The 19,454-nt window shown below is 34.6% G+C and overlaps 3 protein-coding genes and 1 non-coding gene across 4 annotated transcripts; 3 read left to right on the forward strand and 1 right to left on the reverse strand.

The window, feature by feature from the left end:
* Window positions 1-3,273: 3,273 nt before the first annotated feature.
* Window positions 3,274-8,382, forward strand: LOC25491248 (coatomer subunit beta-1). The gene is made up of 4 exons (XM_013599131.3): window positions 3,274-5,492; window positions 5,783-6,295; window positions 7,528-7,613; window positions 7,861-8,382. The coding sequence occupies exons 1-4, from the start codon at window positions 3,444-3,446 to the stop codon at window positions 8,066-8,068; spliced, it is 2,856 nt and encodes a 951-aa protein (XP_013454585.1). The 5' UTR covers window positions 3,274-3,443; the 3' UTR covers window positions 8,069-8,382.
* Window positions 8,383-8,477: 95 nt separating this feature from the next.
* Window positions 8,478-11,423, forward strand: LOC25491249 (exocyst complex component EXO70A1). The gene has a single exon (XM_013599132.3). It carries the CDS (start codon window positions 9,297-9,299, stop codon window positions 11,316-11,318), a length of 2,022 nt encoding a protein of 673 aa, XP_013454586.1. The 5' UTR covers window positions 8,478-9,296; the 3' UTR covers window positions 11,319-11,423.
* A 3,973-nt stretch (window positions 11,424-15,396) lies between these two features.
* Window positions 15,397-15,470, reverse strand: TRNAR-UCG (transfer RNA arginine (anticodon UCG)). The gene has a single exon. It is a non-coding gene; the product is annotated as a tRNA-Arg (tRNA).
* Window positions 15,471-15,615: 145 nt separating this feature from the next.
* LOC25491253 (B3 domain-containing protein Os05g0481400) lies at window positions 15,616-18,299 on the forward strand. Its single transcript, XM_024782499.1, has 6 exons — window positions 15,616-15,734; window positions 15,988-16,069; window positions 17,168-17,263; window positions 17,621-17,685; window positions 17,767-17,932; window positions 18,054-18,299. Exons 1-6 carry the CDS (start codon window positions 15,616-15,618, stop codon window positions 18,297-18,299), a joined length of 774 nt encoding a protein of 257 aa, XP_024638267.1.
* Window positions 18,300-19,454: the final 1,155 nt, after the last annotated feature.

Below are 19,454 nucleotides of genomic sequence, written 5' to 3' on the forward strand. Positions count from 1 at the left end.
TTTATATAATACAAAGAGATGACTAACTTTTATATAGTTATCTAACTACGTACCTTCTAACCGGATATAAAACTAATCTAACATAATAATAATAATAATAACCGTGGTTAAGTTAGCAAATAATTATTTGCAATAAGGCCCAATATTTATCTCTCTTGTATATGAAAAACCACCTTTATACGAAGGGGTCAAATATAGAGAAAGAGGATAAATTATATATTTTATCGTTAATAAACATCTAGATTTGGGGATTAAATATTAATGTCGTGTTTGTCAGTGGAACTAACTGTTTTTTAGATTGAGATTTTGTTGATTTCTCGGTGGTCGAAATATAGAGAAAGAGGATAAATTATATATTTTATCGTTAATAAACATCTAGATTTGGGGATTAGATATTAATGTCGTGTTTGTCAGTGGAACTAACTGTTTTTTAGATTGAGATTTTGTTGATTTCTCGGTGGTCAAAAGCAAAGCGTATCAATTTTGATTTTAGATATCATTTATGGTGGTTTAACCATTTAACTTTTTTCGGGTTCATGGTGTAACTTTCTTTGTTTTTGTCCCTTTTTTGTTTTTGTTTTTTTGTTGATTTTACCAGACTTTTGATGTAACTTGATACTTTCTTTTCTGATTTCCTCTTAAACATCTTGTGCTAGAAAAACCAAGTGTTTTTAGTACTATATAATCCATTTTAGCTTCTTCCAAAAAATATTGTTGATTTTATAAACGGAAAAGAAAGTTTTATATATATATATATATATGAGATAAAACGAATAAGAGGTTATACATTCATTTTCGGTATTATTACTCCAATTTCTTATTTTATTTTTTACTAAATTAGTGTCTAGTTTATTTTTTCTTCAAGAAAAGAAAAAAGAGTGTAGTTGACTCAGTTGTTAAAAAGTTAAACTTTTGAATTATTTTTTGAGTTGACTAAGTTCTTTGTCAACTCAAGAGTTTAAATACATCCCAATCAATCACATTTAAAAATATATCCAAATAGGAATTAAATTTAAGGATAAAAAAGTGCGTGAAAGTTAAGAGGTCCAAACAAACATTGTCATGCAAATAGGAACGAAAAGATGGGTCGCTCCTACAAGTTTGACTTGTTTAATTTGTCACGTTAAATATATTAAGTTGAAGTTTTGAACTTGACCATTTATGTTGGGGGTAATAATAGCCACAAAATTAGGGGTGACAATTTGACTCACCAATCCATCCATCCAGTTGTTTGTTCATTCAATCCATACAATAATTATATGGTTAGATTTGATCCATCAAACATTTTTTAAAAGATCCGATGAATTAATTTTTTGGGGATTGCTCATTGGGCATCTAACAATTGCTCATAGACACTTATCGAAAGGTAGTTATCTACTGCTCATCACTTTTTAAATTAGTTTAAGTGATTTGAAAGTAATTAAATCGATTTAAAAAGTGATACGAACGATAGTTAAGTGTTGTTAAAGGTATTTAGCATAACTAGCTGCCTAAAGATAAATGACTAGTTGTCTAAATAGTAAAACATGAAAATGACATTGTACGGCTTTTATGGTTTGATTTAAATGAAAAACACACGAGAACAATACTTTTTTATGGTATAAGTTTGACGCAAATTAGACCATAGTTTTCGATTCAAATCGATCAAGATATATCTTTCGATCCAATTAGATCGTAGCTCTTGATCGTTATGTGAAGGGAAATTTTCAAAAATTTGGGAGGCCAACGAGCAATCAAAAGGGTGCATTGAGTATTTTTCATTACTTTTGGTCGAAATGCATGCAATCTAAAATCTCAATTAAGCCCAATTTAAAATACATTAATAAAACTTGCTTTATAGGCCCCTCAATATGGTCACATGCCTTTCAAACTACCTTAAATGCCCCAATTTTACAGTATCGGGTCTTAACACTAGATTGATGTGGTTAGGGAGTTAAGAGTCGATCCTATTGGGGGTTATGTATGAATTGATCCAAGATTGATTGTTAGGATTTGATGTGCCTCTTGCACAAAACATAAGAGTCTTGTTTTTCATAATTGTAGAATAACATTATCAAATTCGCACAACACATCATTTAGATAAACCACATTAATATTGGAATAGTACAAAACTAAACAACTATTAGGGGTGTAAAAAATGTGGTCCGTTCTTACAACTCATACCGGATTGAGCCAATGGGTTGGATTTGACCCAGTAAAAAAATAAATACGGACAAAAATAAGGGATAAGAGAGGGACACAACTGAAACAGTGATCGAGTTCGGGTTACACCTCGGGTTAACCATTATATCCCATCCCAATTTAGTTTAAGGACAAAGGCGTTTTTCTAATATTATTTATATATCCTTTTATAACACTCTCACACTCGACTCACACTTTCTAATTCTTGAAGGTAATTTTGCATTATTTAAGTTCATGCTATTAATTTGTTGTTTATACATGTATGTGTTTTGATTGTTTATTTTCTATATCACCACGCATATTGCTCCCTATTGAGGGATTTATGAGCAATGTAATGAGCTTATAGAGCAATTTCCAACAATAATCACCTTTAAGCTCACTGAGGCCCATCTAAGAATCCATTTCCACCATTTTAGAAAAAAAAGAGATGAAAATAACGAGATAGTACTAAAAAAAAATGAGATATGCTTTCAAAGAGTGACTTAATGCTCTAGGGTCGTTTCAATTGCAGCTGTCCAAATTGTCAGTAGAGATTTGATGTAATTTTGTAGACTTTTAACTTTATTCGTGTATTGTTGTGTAATGTGTTGTCCAATGCTTCACTTTTGTTGAATTTCAAACATTCGTGTAATGTTAACTTAATGTCGAATTGATTTAATGTTAATGAATTATGAAAGATTAGGTAATGTTGTTATCTATGACTTGGTATAGTTGGTGTATTCGGTTTACTTCATCTAGAATTGTCGTTTTGAATTAAAGGTCATAAACATGCCGAAAATTGGCTTGGTTGAGAATACAACATGCACTGACTGCACAACTGTCAACAACGGTAGTTAACTACTGCTATGAAAATGGCAGTTAACTACCGTTAAAAAGGAGACCAACTGCAGTTAACTACTATTGTGATCACCGAACGGTAGTTAGCTGCGGTTGTGATCAAACGCGTAATTTCCATATGTTTTTTTTTTTGTTTTTAGCAAATTTACAAGTGGGAAAATCAATTTTCATTTCCAACAGTTATCACTAAGCCCATTCAGGCCCATCTAAGAATCCATTTCCACCATTTCAGAAAAAAAATGAAAATGACGAGATCTGATTTCATTTCAAGAGTGTCTTAAATCTGAAATCATCTTCTTCATTCTTCACACTTCTCACTCTCTCTCTCACAAACAAACACATAGTGAGATCTGAATCTCTCTCATTCTCTCCAAAACCGATCTCTCCAATTTCTTCAGATCAAACCAGATCTGAAACCTTCAACAATGGAGAAATCGTGCAGCCTCATCGTCCACTTCGACAAAGGAACACCAGCACTCGCAACCGAAATCAAAGAATCTCTCGAAGGAAACGACGTCGCTGCAAAAATCGAAGCTCTCAAAAAAGCAATCATGCTTCTCCTTAATGGCGAAACCATTCCTCAACTCTTCATCACCGTCATCCGTTACGTCCTCACTTGCGACGATCACACCGTTCAAAAACTCCTCCTTCTTTACCTTGAAATCACCGATAAAACCGATTCTCGCGGTAAAGTTCTCCCTGAAATGATCCTAATCTGTCAAAATCTTCGTAATAATCTTCAATCCCCGAATGAATTCATTCGCGGTGTTACTTTACGGTTTCTTTGCAGAATTAACGAATCTGAGATCGTTGAACCGTTGATTCCTTCGATTTTATCAAATCTGGAGCATCGTCATCCTTTCGTGAGGCGAAATGCTGTTCTCGCTGTTATGTCTGTTTATAAGCTTCCTCAAGGGGAACAGTTACTTGATTCTGCTCCTGAGATTGTTGAGAAATTTCTTGTTTCGGAGCAAGATGCTTCGAGTAAGAGGAACGCGTTTTTAATGCTGTTTTCGTGTGCTCAAGATCGTGCTGTGAATTATCTTTTTACAAATATTGATAGGATTATTGATTGGGGGGAACAGTTACAAATGGTGGTGTTGGAATTGATTAAGAAAGTTTGTAGGAATAATAAGGGGGAGAAAGGGAAATATATTAAGATTATTATTTCTTTGTTGAGTGCTAATTCTACTGCTGTTGTTTATGAATGTGCTGGTACGCTTGTTTCGCTTAGTTCTGCACCAACCGCGATTAAAGCGGCTGCGAATACTTATTGTCAGTTATTGCTTTCTCAGAGTGATAACAATGTGAAGCTTATTGTGCTTGATCGGCTTAACGAGCTTAAGAGGGATAATAGGGAGATTATGGTTGATATGGTTATGGATGTGCTTAGGGCGTTATCGACTCCTAATCATGATATTAGGAGAAAGACTATTGATATTGCTCTTGAGCTTATTACGCCGAAGAATATTGATCAGGTTGTTATGATGCTTAAGAAGGAGGTTGTTAAGACGCAGAGCGGGGAGCATGAGAAGAATGGGGAGTATAGGCAGATGTTGGTGCAGGCAATTCATACTTGTGCTATCAAGTTTCCGGAGGTGGCGAGTACTGTTGTGCATTTGTTGATGGATTTCTTGGGAGACACGAATGTTGCATCTGCTATGGATGTGGTTGTTTTCGTACGGGAGATTATTGAGACGAACCCGAAGCTGCGTGTTTCTATCATCACTAGGCTTTTGGATACTTTCTATCAGATTCGGGCTGCTAGGGTTTGTTCTTGTGCTCTGTGGATAATTGGTGAGTATTGTTTGTCTCTTTCGGAGGTTGAGAGTGGAATTGCAACTATTAAGCAGTGTCTTGGTGATCTTCCCTTTTACACCATCTCTGAGGATGGAGAAGGTCAGGAAACATCGAAGGCTGTGCAGCAGGTGAACTCGACTACTGTGTCTTCTAGGAGGCCTGCGATTCTCGCCGATGGAACCTATGCTACCCAGAGTGCTGCTCTTGAGACTGCCATGTCACCTCCTACCCTTGTGCAGGGATCTCTATCTTCTATTGGGAACTTGAGATCACTGATTCTTTCGGGTGATTTCTTCCTTGGGGCAGTTGTGGCTTGTACACTGACAAAGCTTATCTTAAGGTTGGAAGAGGTTCAGACCTCAAAAGTTGAAGTTAACAAGGCAACTTCACAGTCCTTGTTGATCATGGTCTCAATGCTGCAGCTTGGTCAGTCTTCTGTTCTTCCACATCCAATTGATAATGATTCTCACGACAGGGTCGTTCTTTGCATTAGATTGCTGTGTAATACTGGTGATGAGATAAGGAAGATATGGCTGGAATCCTGCAGGCAGAGCTTTGTGAAGATGCTTGCGGATAAGCAGCGCCGTGAGACCGAGGAGATTAAAGCAAAGGCACAGATTTCCAATGCACAGCCGGATGACCTCATTGACTTTTACCACTTGAAGAGCAGAAAGGTACGATGGTTGTATTTTATTTACTCTTTTTTGTAAGAACAGTATAGTTGAATTGTTGTTTCAATAGATTCCTTGAAGTTTTTGTTTTGCATGTTTTCATCATTGCTAGTGATTGAACTATTTTGTTGCTTTCATACCTATATTTGTCAAGTCGTGGCATTTCATGAATTCGTCATATGAAGTTAAGTGTTTTGTCAGTTGGGGGTTGATGATATATGATTCAGTTATGTGCTTAGTACACTTGCTCATCTGGTATTCATTCAAATGTTCAATCTGTGTATGCTTTTTAGGGTATGAGCCAACTTGAGCTCGAAGATGAGGTGCAGGACGATCTTAAACGTGCCACTGGAGAGTTTACAAAGGATGCTGATGATGCAAATAAACTTAACCGCATTCTTCAGCTCACTGGATTCAGTGATCCTGTTTATGCTGAAGCCTATGTAACAGTACATCATTACGACATTGTCCTTGATGTTACTGTCATCAACCGGACCAAGGAAACTCTCCAGAATTTATGTTTGGAGTTAGCAACTATGGGTGATCTCAAACTTGTTGAGCGTCCACAAAACTACACCCTGGCTCCGGAATCAAGCAAACAGATCAAGGCCAACATCAAGGTTTCTTCCACTGAAACCGGAGTTATATTCGGTAATATAGTTTATGAGACATCTTCAAATGTTCTTGAGAGAACAGTTATTGTTCTAAATGACATTCATATTGATATCATGGACTATATTGCTCCTGCATCTTGTGCTGATGTGGCCTTCAGAACTATGTGGGCTGAGTTTGAGTGGGAGAACAAGGTATATACATCTCCTTTTTCTCTCATTTTATTTTATATATATATATATATAAAAGTTGAAAAACATGCAGAGTGATTTAGTCCCCTAGGAGTAGCCTAATGATATCTGTATAAGCTGTAAGACTTTCTAGGTTTATCTTCTATCCTGTCATTGCACCCAAAAAATAGCATGCCGAGTCTATATATTATTGTCTCTGTTGAGTAAATTGACATTTGCGTTGTGTTCCCTATATATATGATTTATCCTAAGAGACGATAGCAATAAATTAGATAATTATATATGTCTGCTCCTACTTCTCTACATCTCTATTTGGGTGTGAATGGAGAGGTAGATCTCGGCGGTGTTTGCATTTAATTGAGTTAGGAATAAGATACTGAATCTTGTATCAGTTTTCTAGTTTGTATATCTGTTATAATGTGCAATGCTGCTGTCTGGGTTATTGCCCACTTTGAATAGCTACAGGCATGAGAATCACATCCCAGTGTGATATGCTGATAGATATGGATTTTTATTTTGATTTTTTTTCATACACTGATGCTTATTTGGCAAGGTACAGTTTTATATTACAGTATCACATGTATTCTAGTTGTTCATAATCATTCCTAAAGTCAAAATTTCAACCTGTAATGAAATTTTATATCTTAAACAAACAAATTTATTAGAAAGACTTATGTCCTAAATAAAACAAACAACAGGAAAAAAATTACAAAAAGTATTGACTATTGTAAATTTGTAATAATTATATGAACAATAGAAATCACCCTAGGCCTCTAAAGAGTTCACAGGAAATTTCAGAAGCTGCTCCGAATTTTTGAGGAAGCTATAAATAGTCAGGTTTCTTTTACTGTTGCAATGACTTAATTCGGTCCTGTCTTGATGGGACTGAGAAACTGCCATTTGTAGCCTTCTCAGAATCACAGACATGCAATTCATCCAAAAATGATTGAGTCACAGATTAGAGCTACACTCATTGCTTGCTTAATTTTTGTAGTTTCCTGCTTAGGGTCTTAGCTATAATCAGTTTACTGATTAGACTTGGGGGCAAACTTATATCAATGTTGTTATTCTGTTAGATAAATGTATGTAGTTGCAGTACAGGTATGACACCAAATTGGCCATCATCTAGAAGCATGACTGTGGTCTGTGGCAGAGATATGCACTCAGAATGTGTTTCTGCATTAACTAGATGTTGTATGTGTGATTCTTTTATTAACATCAATTTCATGTTATAGGTTGCTGTAAATACAGTATTGCAAGACGAGAGGGAGTTTCTGGGCCACATTATCAAGTCTACAAATATGAAGTGCCTGACTCCACCGTGAGTTCCTTTAACTTGCATAAACTTTATGACTGTTATTGTTGTGTCCATGTCTGACTATATACTACCAGAATTCTGTTTTTCTTTTTAAGGAAAAATGTTTTTCAATTAAAAAACATGATGCATAGTCCCTATAACTGATTGTGGGATTCATTAATATTTCTACATTTTATGTAATTGCTGTGTCTTGATTTGATGGGGGACCCATGCAATCTGCTTAATTTGGTTTACATTGTCTCTTGTTCAGCTCTGCATTGGAAGGCGAGTGTGGTTTTCTAGCTGCAAATCTGTATGCAAAGAGTGTTTTTGGGGAAGATGCTCTTGTGAATGTGAGCATTGAGAAGCAATCCGATGGTAAATTGAGCGGTTATATCAGAATAAGAAGTAAAACCCAGGGAATTGCTCTGAGTCTTGGGGATAAAATCACTTTGAAACAGAAGGGAACCGCTCAATAGAAGCAATTGCTCGCATTTTCTCTTATGCTTCTATCTATCTGTTTGTATTTCTTATCAACAACTTGTGTAGATTTCGGGTGGCAGCTACAGCTTCAAGCTTGGTGTTATTATTGCTTCAAATTCCTGTGACTTTTGGTGGCAGCCAACTTAATAGTTTTAAATTTTCCCCTCTAAGTTCCATTTTTGTTTGTATTCTTTACATGGATATTACACAACAAAATCCTTATTGCCTATATTTTATTTTATGTAGACATGCAATTGGACAACGTATATTGATATCATAATCTCAATCAGATGACAATGACTATTTGTTATGGCTGGCCTTATGTTCCTATATCCTTAGATAATGATGCTAGTTATTGTGTGAATGATTAGGTGTATTATAATGATTTCTATGCGTTTTCTTTTCATATTCAAAGTTAATCATTTTTAACCTTGAACTTTTTGAGAAAAAACATAAATCAATTCTAAACAGTGCAACATTGTTTGTGTTTTTGTTGTCCTGTTTCTCTCTTCCTTGGAACAATTTAAGGGGAAACGAGATTACAAATGTATTATAGTTTCGAACAGGTGGCTACATACATTGTTTAAGTTTCCAAAAGTAGTAACTTTTCATGGAAAATTGTGTAGTTATGACTTTCATGTGTTTGGCTAACAATCATCTTTTTTATGTACTTTCATTGCATTGTCTGGAGAATAATTGTTGCAGTTAAACTAATAACTTTCCCAATTCTTTAATGTTTCTATGCTGTTAGATTCCTGCCAACTTTCTCCCTGAAATCCCTCTCGAGCACCCTCCAATAAATTACATTAAAGTTTACGTTCCTGTCATCAATCAGAAAATGTGATGCATATAGTTGGTGTTTGTTGAGGTAATTGAAGCAAGACTACTTGCATGTCTTAGACTTCAAATCAAACAAGAAAGCTAGGACAAAATGATGAATAAATAAATAATTAAATAATTGTGCTAAGAAATTTGTTGCCCAAATTCAAGGAAGTTCTACTGCTTATTGGTTGAAGTTTCTAAGATGTTTCTTTGCAAATGAAGTTAACTCCTTTTATTACTTACATTTGTTGAGTTTGGTGAAAGAAAGTGGATTGTTAGATTAACAAGAAACCAACAAAGATCTTCTTTTTCATTACACCAAACATCATGTTGAAATCTAATCATTTCTCAATACAATCTCAAAAGCCAAACTAACAAACAGTTAATTTTCCAATCTTTAACATGGAAAGCAAAGAAAACATTGAAGCTACCAGAAAGTTATTAACTTCTAGCTTAGAAACATCAATATCTATTTCATCTGCATTAGATGAGTCTAGTTCAAGATTACAGCTTCTTAACCAAAGATGTTTATCCATGCAAGCTTCACTTAAATCCATCTCTATGCAATTGCAAAGTATTTCATTTTCTGATGTTGAACATGGTATAGACAGCGTTCTATGTTCTGTTTCAGCAGTTCTCAAAGTTTTTCAATGTGTTACTCAATTGGAACATTCTCTTTCGATAGATGCGAGTTTTGATTTACTCACATATGTCTCCAACACAAAGAAGCTTGAAGAATCATTGAAGCTTCTCACAGCTAATTGCAAGTTAGCAACCAGTTGGTTGAGAAGTACTTTTGAGTTTTTACAAGACAAAACAACAATTAGTACCAATGAGTTTTACCTTCTTAATGTAAACAAATCCTTGAGAATATTGCAAGAATTGCAAACCATGGAGAACGGTGCTCGTGTCGATGGAGGAATTCTCAGTATTGCTTTTGACAAACTAGAGATTGCTTTTCACAAACTTCTAATGGAAAATTCTATGCCTCTATCTTTGGGTTCATTAACATCACACGTTGGTCAACAAAACAACGCTGTGAAGCAAGATTTGAATTTTCCAAGTTCTTTAACACGGAAGTTACAGGTCATTGCCGAGAGATTAAATGCTAATAACAGGATACAAAAGTGTCAAACTATGTATGTTGAAATTCGTGGAACGAATGCTCATCGAAGTTTGAAGACTTTGGATTTGAGCTACCTTAAGTTTTCAATAACTGAGATTGAAGATGCACATGGAATGGAAAATTTGATAGACAAATGGGGAAACCATTTGGAGTTGGTTGTTAAGAAACTTCTAGACGTGGAGTACAAGCTATGTCATATCGTGTTTGAGAAAATTGGTTTAGAAGCATCCATGAGTTGTTTTGCAAAGATTGCTATTGAATCGGGAATGCTTACATTTATCGAATTTGGAAAGGTTGTTACTGAGAGGAAAAATGATCCTTTCAAGCTGTTGAACTTGTTGTCAATGTTCAAAGTCTTGAATGATTTAAGACTAAAATTTAATCAACTTTTTAGAGGGGAAGCTTGTGAAAGAATTAGAATTGTGACAAAGGATCTTATCACAAGAATTGTTAATGGTGCTAGTGAGATATTCTTGCTACTTTCAGAACAAGTGAAGTTGCAAAGACCAACATGTCCTCCCTCAGATGGAAGTGTTCCTAAATTGGTAAGTTTTGTCACCGATTATTGTAATAGGCTTCTTAGTGATGAGTATAAGCCACAATTGAATAAGGTTTTGGAAATATATCTTAGTTGGAGAAATGAACTATTTGAAGAGGGTATTTTTGTTGGTCAAATATATAGCATAATTAAGGAAGTTGCAGTTAATTTGGATGATTGGTCAAAAGCCTATGAAGATATAAATTTGTCATATTTTTTTATGATGAATAACCATTGTCATTTCTACAATTTAAAGGGTACTTTAGTTGGAAATATGATGGGAGATTCTTGGTTAAGAGCACATGAACAATATAAAGAATATTATGCAGCCCTTTATTTGAGGAATAGTTGGGGAAATCTTCAAAATATTCTTGTAGTTTCATCTTCAATGACTTGTCAAGATTTGGTTAAGAGAATAAATGCTTTTAGTCTAGCTTTTGATGAAATGTATAAGAAGCAATGTAATTGGATAATCTCTGATGTGATATTGAGGGAAAACATATGCAAGCATTTGGTGGAAGGTATTATACCAATCTATAAGGTTTATTTGAAGAATTACATTTTGTCAATTGATCAAAATGATGAAGGTGTGGTTGATAAGCATATTATTAAATATACAACAAAGAGTTTGGAGAATGAGATTTGGTCATTGTTTCAGCCAAAGATGAAGAAGCATGATAATAGCATTAAACACATAGATTTGATTAGTAAAATAAAAGAATTTAGCCATCAATTTCGTTTAACATTAGCTGGTTTATAGTTGTGTAATGTGTTATTTTCCTTTTACAGGGTAGATGGAATGTTGATCTAACTTCTCTACTCTTTGAGTGTTTATGTATTTTATGATTCTTCTTTGAGATTTGAGATGTGCACATTTTAATGTTATTAATGTATAATAATTTATTTCTCCCTATGTATCATTTGTCTCATTTTAAGTTTGCAAATTTTTTATTTGATTTTTTTATGAAGAAATTCATTGCATTTCATTGGTTAAAATGTGCCAAATATATGAAGGAGCATCATCTATAATATGTGAGCTAGGATTTAATGGGGCTGTCCGAGCTAACTTGTGAGTGACCCCATTTACTTGCCTCCTATTGAACTCGATATGAGAGTTCTGAAATCTATTTTGTAACAATCATCTATAAGCAGAAATTATACAACCAAAGTCACTATTATCATCTTCATAAGAATTAACATGATCAACAACTCTTTTAGAATCTAGAGCGAAGTCCACGTTGTCGAATTGAAGGTCTGAGATCCATTGCAGAGTTGTGTGTAAACCAACGGTTTCCCTTAGATCAACATCGCATAAGGGAGCAAACCAATCCGTTTTGGACCGCACAAATTCACCAGCATCATTCCTAATGCATATTCCCAATCCTACAATGTTAAGCAATGAAGAAAATGATGCAGCAATATTACATTTATACCTGCCCGCTGCCGGTTTTTTCCATGTCTCCCCTTCATGACTTATATGTGCTTGCCTTGCTGTAGTTGTCCTTTCTTCACTTCGGGACCTGATAACTTGAGCCACTCTCCAGTCATCCGATAAATGAGTTGCGCACTGAACAATTTAGGAACTTTGTTCATTCTGTTGTTGCCAAAGTTTCAAATTGCAACTTTTCCAAAGACTCCACATTGTCGTCACAAACAATTAGCTTTGAATTGGAGAAATTTGTTGCAAAAGAGTGAAAATTAGTGTATGAATATTATAATCTTGCAATTTTTTTTTTGTGTTAACCTTTGGTTTTTCAGTATTCAAAGTTCAACCGTGATATAAGGAGAACATGGTCCAAAATTGTTTCAACTAAAAATTGAAATTAATTAGTCATTTGAGCCCAATCACTTTATGAAATTTGATTTTTTTTTTTTTTTTATATTTTAAAATATGAATACTTTTATCAATTTCTAGTACAAAATAATATAATAAGAATAAAATATCATTTTACTATGTTTGTTATCTGTCTTCCATTTATCACCTGTCTTCTAATACTTTCAATTACTTTAATATCATTGTGCTTCGTCAAAATCAACAAAACTCTTTGTACCAAAGTTTGTTATTGATAAGTATATCACTTTTAATTCTACGACGCACAAGTAAAATAGTTATGTATGAAATACAATGAAAGTAGAAATCAATATAAAGAGTATTTGGACTTCGTATTATTGATAGGAATCACTTTAATCTATGACACATAAGTAAACAGTTTTGTACCATACATAAGTTTGTTTTTTTACAATTAAATCAATAATTTTTATCATATCTTATTTAGTCCGATGGCGAGACTTGTTGATTCAATGCTAGAAATAAACATGTACATGTTACAACAACTATCTTAATTGTGCATTATAGAATAAAATTATGTTTGAAACAAAAATGTTTTAAGTTTCACCCAAAAATTTGATTGAGATTAATCACCACTAGACAAAAGTAATACTTCATATCAATAACATGATTATGTATGTAAAAAAAATCAGGTTACATATAAAAATGCCGCGATTCTACCGTCTCAACCAAGTTTTACCATATACAAGATTCAATTATCAAATTCTTGTCCACCAACTTTTTTGAAAGCAATTTTGTCACTCACAAGTTGCAAAAACAAAGTGATTTCATAAAATTTCACAGTGCTAGTGCTCCTACACGGCTGGAATCGCTATCAAAGTGACTATCTCACATGGAATGTGACGTCATGTTTAAGACTGATTCAAAAATCTTATCTGATGCTCTTGCCACCACCACTACTGCCATCAACGAGTTCGGTGATCTTGTAACTCAATGTAGAAGTTTACTACTTAATAGACCCAACTTTGTAGTGTCGTATGATAGGAGGCAAGCAAATAGAGTTACTCATAGTATTGTTAGAGCATCACTATCTCAGCCCCCATATCTTTCATCATGTAATAAGGCCGACTTTCTATCTGTTAATTTTTAATGAAATGAATTAACTTTGTCTTTGCTAAAAGAAAAAAGTTAAATAGTTTTGTATGAAGTACAATGGAAGTAGAAAATCAATATAAAGAATATTAGCAAATAGTTTTGTACCAACATAAGTTTATTTTTAACTACTAAATCAATAATTCTTATCATATCTTATTTAATTCGATGGCAAGACTTATTGATTCAATGTTAGAAATAAACCTATACATGTAAGAACAACTATCTCACTTGTGCATTATAGAAAAATTATGTTTGAAACAAAAATATTTTAAGTTTCGCCCACAAATTTGACAAGGATTAGTTAACACTAAACGATGTTGTCAAAGAGAGACTTGCAGGATGACCATGCAGGATGACCTTTTCGAGAAACTTGCAGTTCTTGAACAATTGAAAAAGCAAAATGTCGTTGACGTAGTAATGATCAGAGAGATTAAGCTTGCGGAGTTTGAAGAGTGCCAATGAAAGAGCCTCTAATTCTATTACTGCTATTAATAGAATTTAGGTTGGAACAGACGAGTGAGGTTAAGCTCGCAAGCCATTAGCGGGAAGGTTGAGTTGGTTTGAGATATTGAGCGATGTGAGTTTCAATGGGAAACAGGAGATTTGGGTGAGAAGCGCATCGAGGTTAAAGTAGTAGAAGGAAAGGTCAAAAGAGGTGAGATTGGTGAACCTTTGTAGGAGGCGTGGAAGGTAACGGGTTGAATGCCAGATAGTGAGAGAGAATTTGTAACTGTTGGTGACGGAGAGGAAGTGTTTTGAAGCGACTGAGAGAGACTTCATGTAGCGTTTCCGGTGGTCGTCATCCTTAAGCAATCTGAAGACACGTTCCCAGCAATCATCCGGTAAATCTAAATCTGAAGAATAATTCAATTGTTGTGAAGATGATTTGAGAGAGTTTGTTCTCTGCTTTTTCATTGGTGCCGCGCCAGTGATTGATTTCTGAAGCTGGGTGGATGGGGAAGAAGATTTCTGTGATTAGGTTATGTTAAAAAGTTAGTTTTTTCATTTTCTAAAGGAATAAATATATAAGTAACAAACCTAGGAAGAAGATTTTGTACATATATTCATTCTCTCAATTGATTTCTTTTAAATCTTTTGACTCCGATACAATTTCCACAATTGATTTCTTTTGACTCTGATACGATTTTCACCGTTCAGGTCATCTGAAAATTAAGGGCCCAATTAAATGGAGTGAAGAATTGCATATGGGGAAGCCATTTGGAGTTAATTGTTAAGTATGGATAGTTTGAATACAAGCTATTTACTAACTACTGTAATTGATAAAATTTGTTCAAAACAAAAGCATGAATAGTTTGATTTTCAAAGATTGCTATTGATCAATCAGGAAACATCTCCTTTATCAAATTTGGAAGAGAGAGAAAAACGACCCTTTGATCAAGTTATTGAATTAGTGTTGAATGGTTTAAGACTAAAGTTTAATCAAATTTATTTGAGGAGTAGTTGGGGAAATCTTCAAACTATTATTGTAGTTTCTTCCTCTATGACTCTGAGTTGTCAAGATTTAGCTAAGAGAATAAAGGGAAGCGATTCGAGATTACATAAAGTGCAGCGAACAATTAATATTAGACGATAGGGTGTTGGAATGGGAGATGGGAGTTGGTTGCTTGATAACATTAGACGAGAGGTAGGGGATGGGTCCTGTACTCTGTTTCGGAGGGATGCTTGGCTAAATGGTGTCCTCCTTAATATTAGGTTTAGTGGGCTTTCGATATGCATTTGTCAGGGTAGGGGTTGGGAGGGGAAGCTTGGAAGTGGCGTCGGCCTTTGTTTGCTTGGGAGGAAGAGTTGATGGGTTCAAATAACCATTTTTTAGATGTAAAATATTAGTTTTACCAAACTGTTGTATTTTTGGAATTGGAAAAAAAGTGAGGGGCGACCACAATGGTAGTCGAACCCACGACCTTCTGATCCGAAGTCAGACGCGCTAATCCACTGCGCTATGCGGTCCTTCTTTCTTTGTTTTCCCGTTTTCTGAGTGTACCCTAATATTTAATTGTAGCGAGCTAGCGCGAAATCAAAAAAATTTAAAACAAAGAAAATTGACTTGCAGATCAAGGGATTCGAACCCTCCTCTTCTTCTTCTTCACACAACATGGGTCCAACTCCGTTACAGTCAGCGATGCTAATGGGTTCACCTTGTTTTCCAAACTCCATTGTTTGGTCTCAAGACAACCTCATTGCTGTTGCTTCTGGTCACAAGAGTTGTGAATGGTGATAGTGATATATTCTTGCAACTTTAACAAGTGAAGCTGCTAAGCTAGTAAGTTGCTCTACTACCAGAATTCTGTTTTTCTTTTTAAGGAAAAATGTTTTTTAATTAAGAAACATGATGCCTAAATAATGAAGTGCCTATAACTGATTGTAGTATTCATTAATATTTCTACATTTTATATAATTGCTGTGCTTGATTTAATGGGGGACCCATGCAATTTGTTTAATTTGGTTTACATTGTCTCTTGTTCAGCTCTGCATTGGAAGGCGAGTGTGGTTTTCTAGCTGCGAATCTGTATGCAAAGAGTGTTTTTGGGGAAGATGCTCTTGTGAATGTGAGCATTGAGAAGCAATCCGATGGTAAATTGAGCGGTTATATCAGAATAAGAAGTAAAACCCAGGGAATTGCTCTGAGTCTTGGGGATAAAATCACTTTGAAACAGAAGGGAACCGCTCAATAGAAGCAATTGCTCGCATTTTCTCTTATGCTTCTATCTATCTGTTTGTATTTCTTATCAACAACTTGTGTAGATTTCGGGTGGCAGCTACAGCTTCAAGCTTGGTGTTATTATTGCTTCAAATTCTTGTGACTTTTGGTGGCAGCCAACTTAATAGTTTTAAATTTTCCCTTTGAAGTTCCATTTTTGTTTGTATTCTTTACATGGATATTACACAACAAAATCCTTATTGCCTATATTTTATTTTATGTAGACATGCAATTGGACAACGTATATTGATATCATAATCTCAATCAGATGACAATGACTATTTGTTATGGCTGGCCTTATGTTCCTATATCCTTAGATAATGATGCTAGTTATCGTGTGAATGATTAGGTGTATTATAATGATTTCTATGCGTTTTCTTTTCACATTCAAAGTTAATCATTTTTAACCTTGAACTTTTTGAGAAAAAACATAAATCAATTCTAAACAGTGCAACATTGTTTGTGTTTTTGTTGTTCTGTTTCTCTTTTCCTTGGAACAATTTTAGGGGAAACGAGGTTACAAATGTATTACAGTTTTTCACTTGTTTGGTATGACTAAAAGTATTAAACAAGTTAAACTAAAATATGGGAATGTATTGTATTAAAGTTTATGTTCCTGTCATCAATCAGAAAATGTGATGCATATAGTTGGTATTTGTTGAGGTAATTGAATCAAGACTTGCATGCCTTAGACTTCAAATCATACAAGAAAGCTTGGACAAAATTTGTTGAACATACGGTGCCCCAAATCTACTGCTTATTGGTTGAGGTTTATAAGATGTTTCTTTGCAAGTGAAGTTAACTACTTTTATTACTTACATTTGTTGAGTTTGGTGAAAGAAAGGCAAGCGGTTTTACTCTGTAAACTTGCAATTTTTTTAATCGGTTTTACTGTGTAAGGAACTAACATTTGATTTTACTTAGCTCTCGCTATTTCTCTGTGCAGAATCATCTTCTCAGACCAAAATCAAAGACTAATGTTGTTCTGGAACCTAGGCGCTCTTCTTGTGCCAGAAACACAGTTCCTTCGTATCGTGAAGAGGTAAGCGGTGTTTCCTTGCAAAGTTCAAACTATATCATAATGCAATGAATCACACAAAAAGTGTGACTCTGACTCAAGAAAGAGGATCAAATCACCTTTGCATAATAAAATATATAAAGCTAGTATGAATGGATATAGTGCAAAAATATATACTAGGAAAATGTTGGTTGAACATTTTTGTTCCCTAAGACAAAAGTATGAGAATTTAGCTCTAGAATTTTGCAGGCCAGTGTTTTGTGATTTTTGTTTTCCTTTGAGAAATCGTTGATTCTTTAATTCGAAGATTCACCATTCTTTTCCAACATGATAGTTTTGCAGAAATATCTATTTGACTGTATATATTTCACTTTATTACAGTTTGGCACAGACCTTCCGCAGTTGCGGAAGAGGTCAAGGTCAAGTTCATCATCTTGGGGAAGGAGGTTAAATAACTAATTACTCATGAGTTATCTTTATTGCTAATTGAAATTGAAATTTTAGTGACATGGTTATGGGACTCTCAGTTACACTAACACTGCGAGGCCACTGAATGAAATAAAAAAAGCTACAGATCAAGAAAGAAAGCGTGCTTTGGATGCTGCAGAGGCACTCCAAATAAATTTGCAGTCTTCAAATCCATCACTTATCAAGTCAATGGTTTGGTCTCACGTTTATAGAGGTTTTTGGTTGGTAGGTTTCAGCTCATAATGTTTAGATTAACCTTGTTGTTCATTCTTTAATGTTTCAATTATTTATAATCAATAAATTTAACATATGTACTTTTCAATATATATTACCTTTATTTTGTCAGGGTCTTCCAAGGAGATTTTGCGAGGAACATCTTCAAAAAGTAGACTATAAAATGGTTTTAGAGGATGAAAAAGGATCAGAACATGATGCTGTTTACCTTAGGAAGAAAACTGCGCTTAGTGGTGGCTGGAGAACATTCGCATTGAAACATAAATTGGATGATGGTGATGCGGTAGTTTTTGAATTGGTTGAAGCAGCAAGATTTAAGGTACTTTATGTTGCCAATTTTCATCCAGCTCTCTTTTAACTTCAAAGGTTGTTATACTTTCCCGATCAATCGATTGTGATAGACAGGTTAATAACTGATATCAGCTTGGTGAAATTGGTTGATGGTCAAAATAATTAACTTAATTTGGTAGTTGTCCATGATTTGTTATTGACAAAACTAAACTGTGGATAAATTTAAGTTATTCTTGAGGAAGAGGAATACTTTCAAATGGACTACCGCTAATGAAGTTAGATATTCAAACTTATGAAATTATTTATAACACTCACCTTTGATATTGAGTTTCTTCTTGAGTTCAAGGTTTTTCATTTTTGTAATATTTTAAAATCTTCAAATTTAAAAGGTTTTATAAATATATCTATTGAGTTTTCACGTTAGCAAGAGATATGACCAAATTAATTCTTACAAGGCTTAAGCAATTCCTACCTCGTGTCTCATGTGCTAGCCTTTTAGGTTGAGTTAGGCCAAGTTTCAAATATAGCAATGACCTGTGAATAAAGAAATAGGGAAAATATTGGTTAGCAGTAAGGGGAAACGCTCACACCATGCGATAACTTTTGAAGATAGCTTTTGTCATATCTAAAATGGTATTAGAGTCTATGTCATATGTGTTTCTGATCCACCACTTATCACGCCACCTGCAAAGGTCCTAACTTGCAACCTTCATGCTCCAGATGTCTCGTCTTGAGTGTGAAAGGTATCTGTTCGAGATCCCACATTTACTAGTGATATGTCCAAAATAGTTATAAGTAGCAAATAGTGTTCTTCCTATGAGCTAGCTTTTGGAGTTTACATTTAAGGTTGAAATTACGGTACGCGAAATTCTAAGTAGTTAGTTCCATTTGATTTTCTCAGCGATGGCGACTACCACAACAACATGTCCTTAAAGTCTCTCTCCGTTGTCTCAAAGGAGTTCCTCTCCAACACCAACCGTCTCCGATTCTCGATCACCATCACTGTCCCAAACCGCCTTTGCCTCAGTCAACTCTTGCAAAGATTTCATAATCTCACCTACCTCAACCTCATTCACAACTACGGTGATGAATTTCGTAGGGTTTTCTCCCACGCCTCTTCCATTAGAATGAAATGCACACAAAATAATAGTGTAGACAATTCTAATTCATTTGTTGTAAGCCCTCAATTAAAGCAATAGAGTGCAAGTTAATATTGTTACCT

Source organism: Medicago truncatula, chromosome 4 (genome assembly GCF_003473485.1).
Source record: "Medicago truncatula cultivar Jemalong A17 chromosome 4, MtrunA17r5.0-ANR, whole genome shotgun sequence".
Classification (NCBI taxonomy): Eukaryota; Viridiplantae; Streptophyta; class Magnoliopsida; order Fabales; family Fabaceae; genus Medicago; species Medicago truncatula.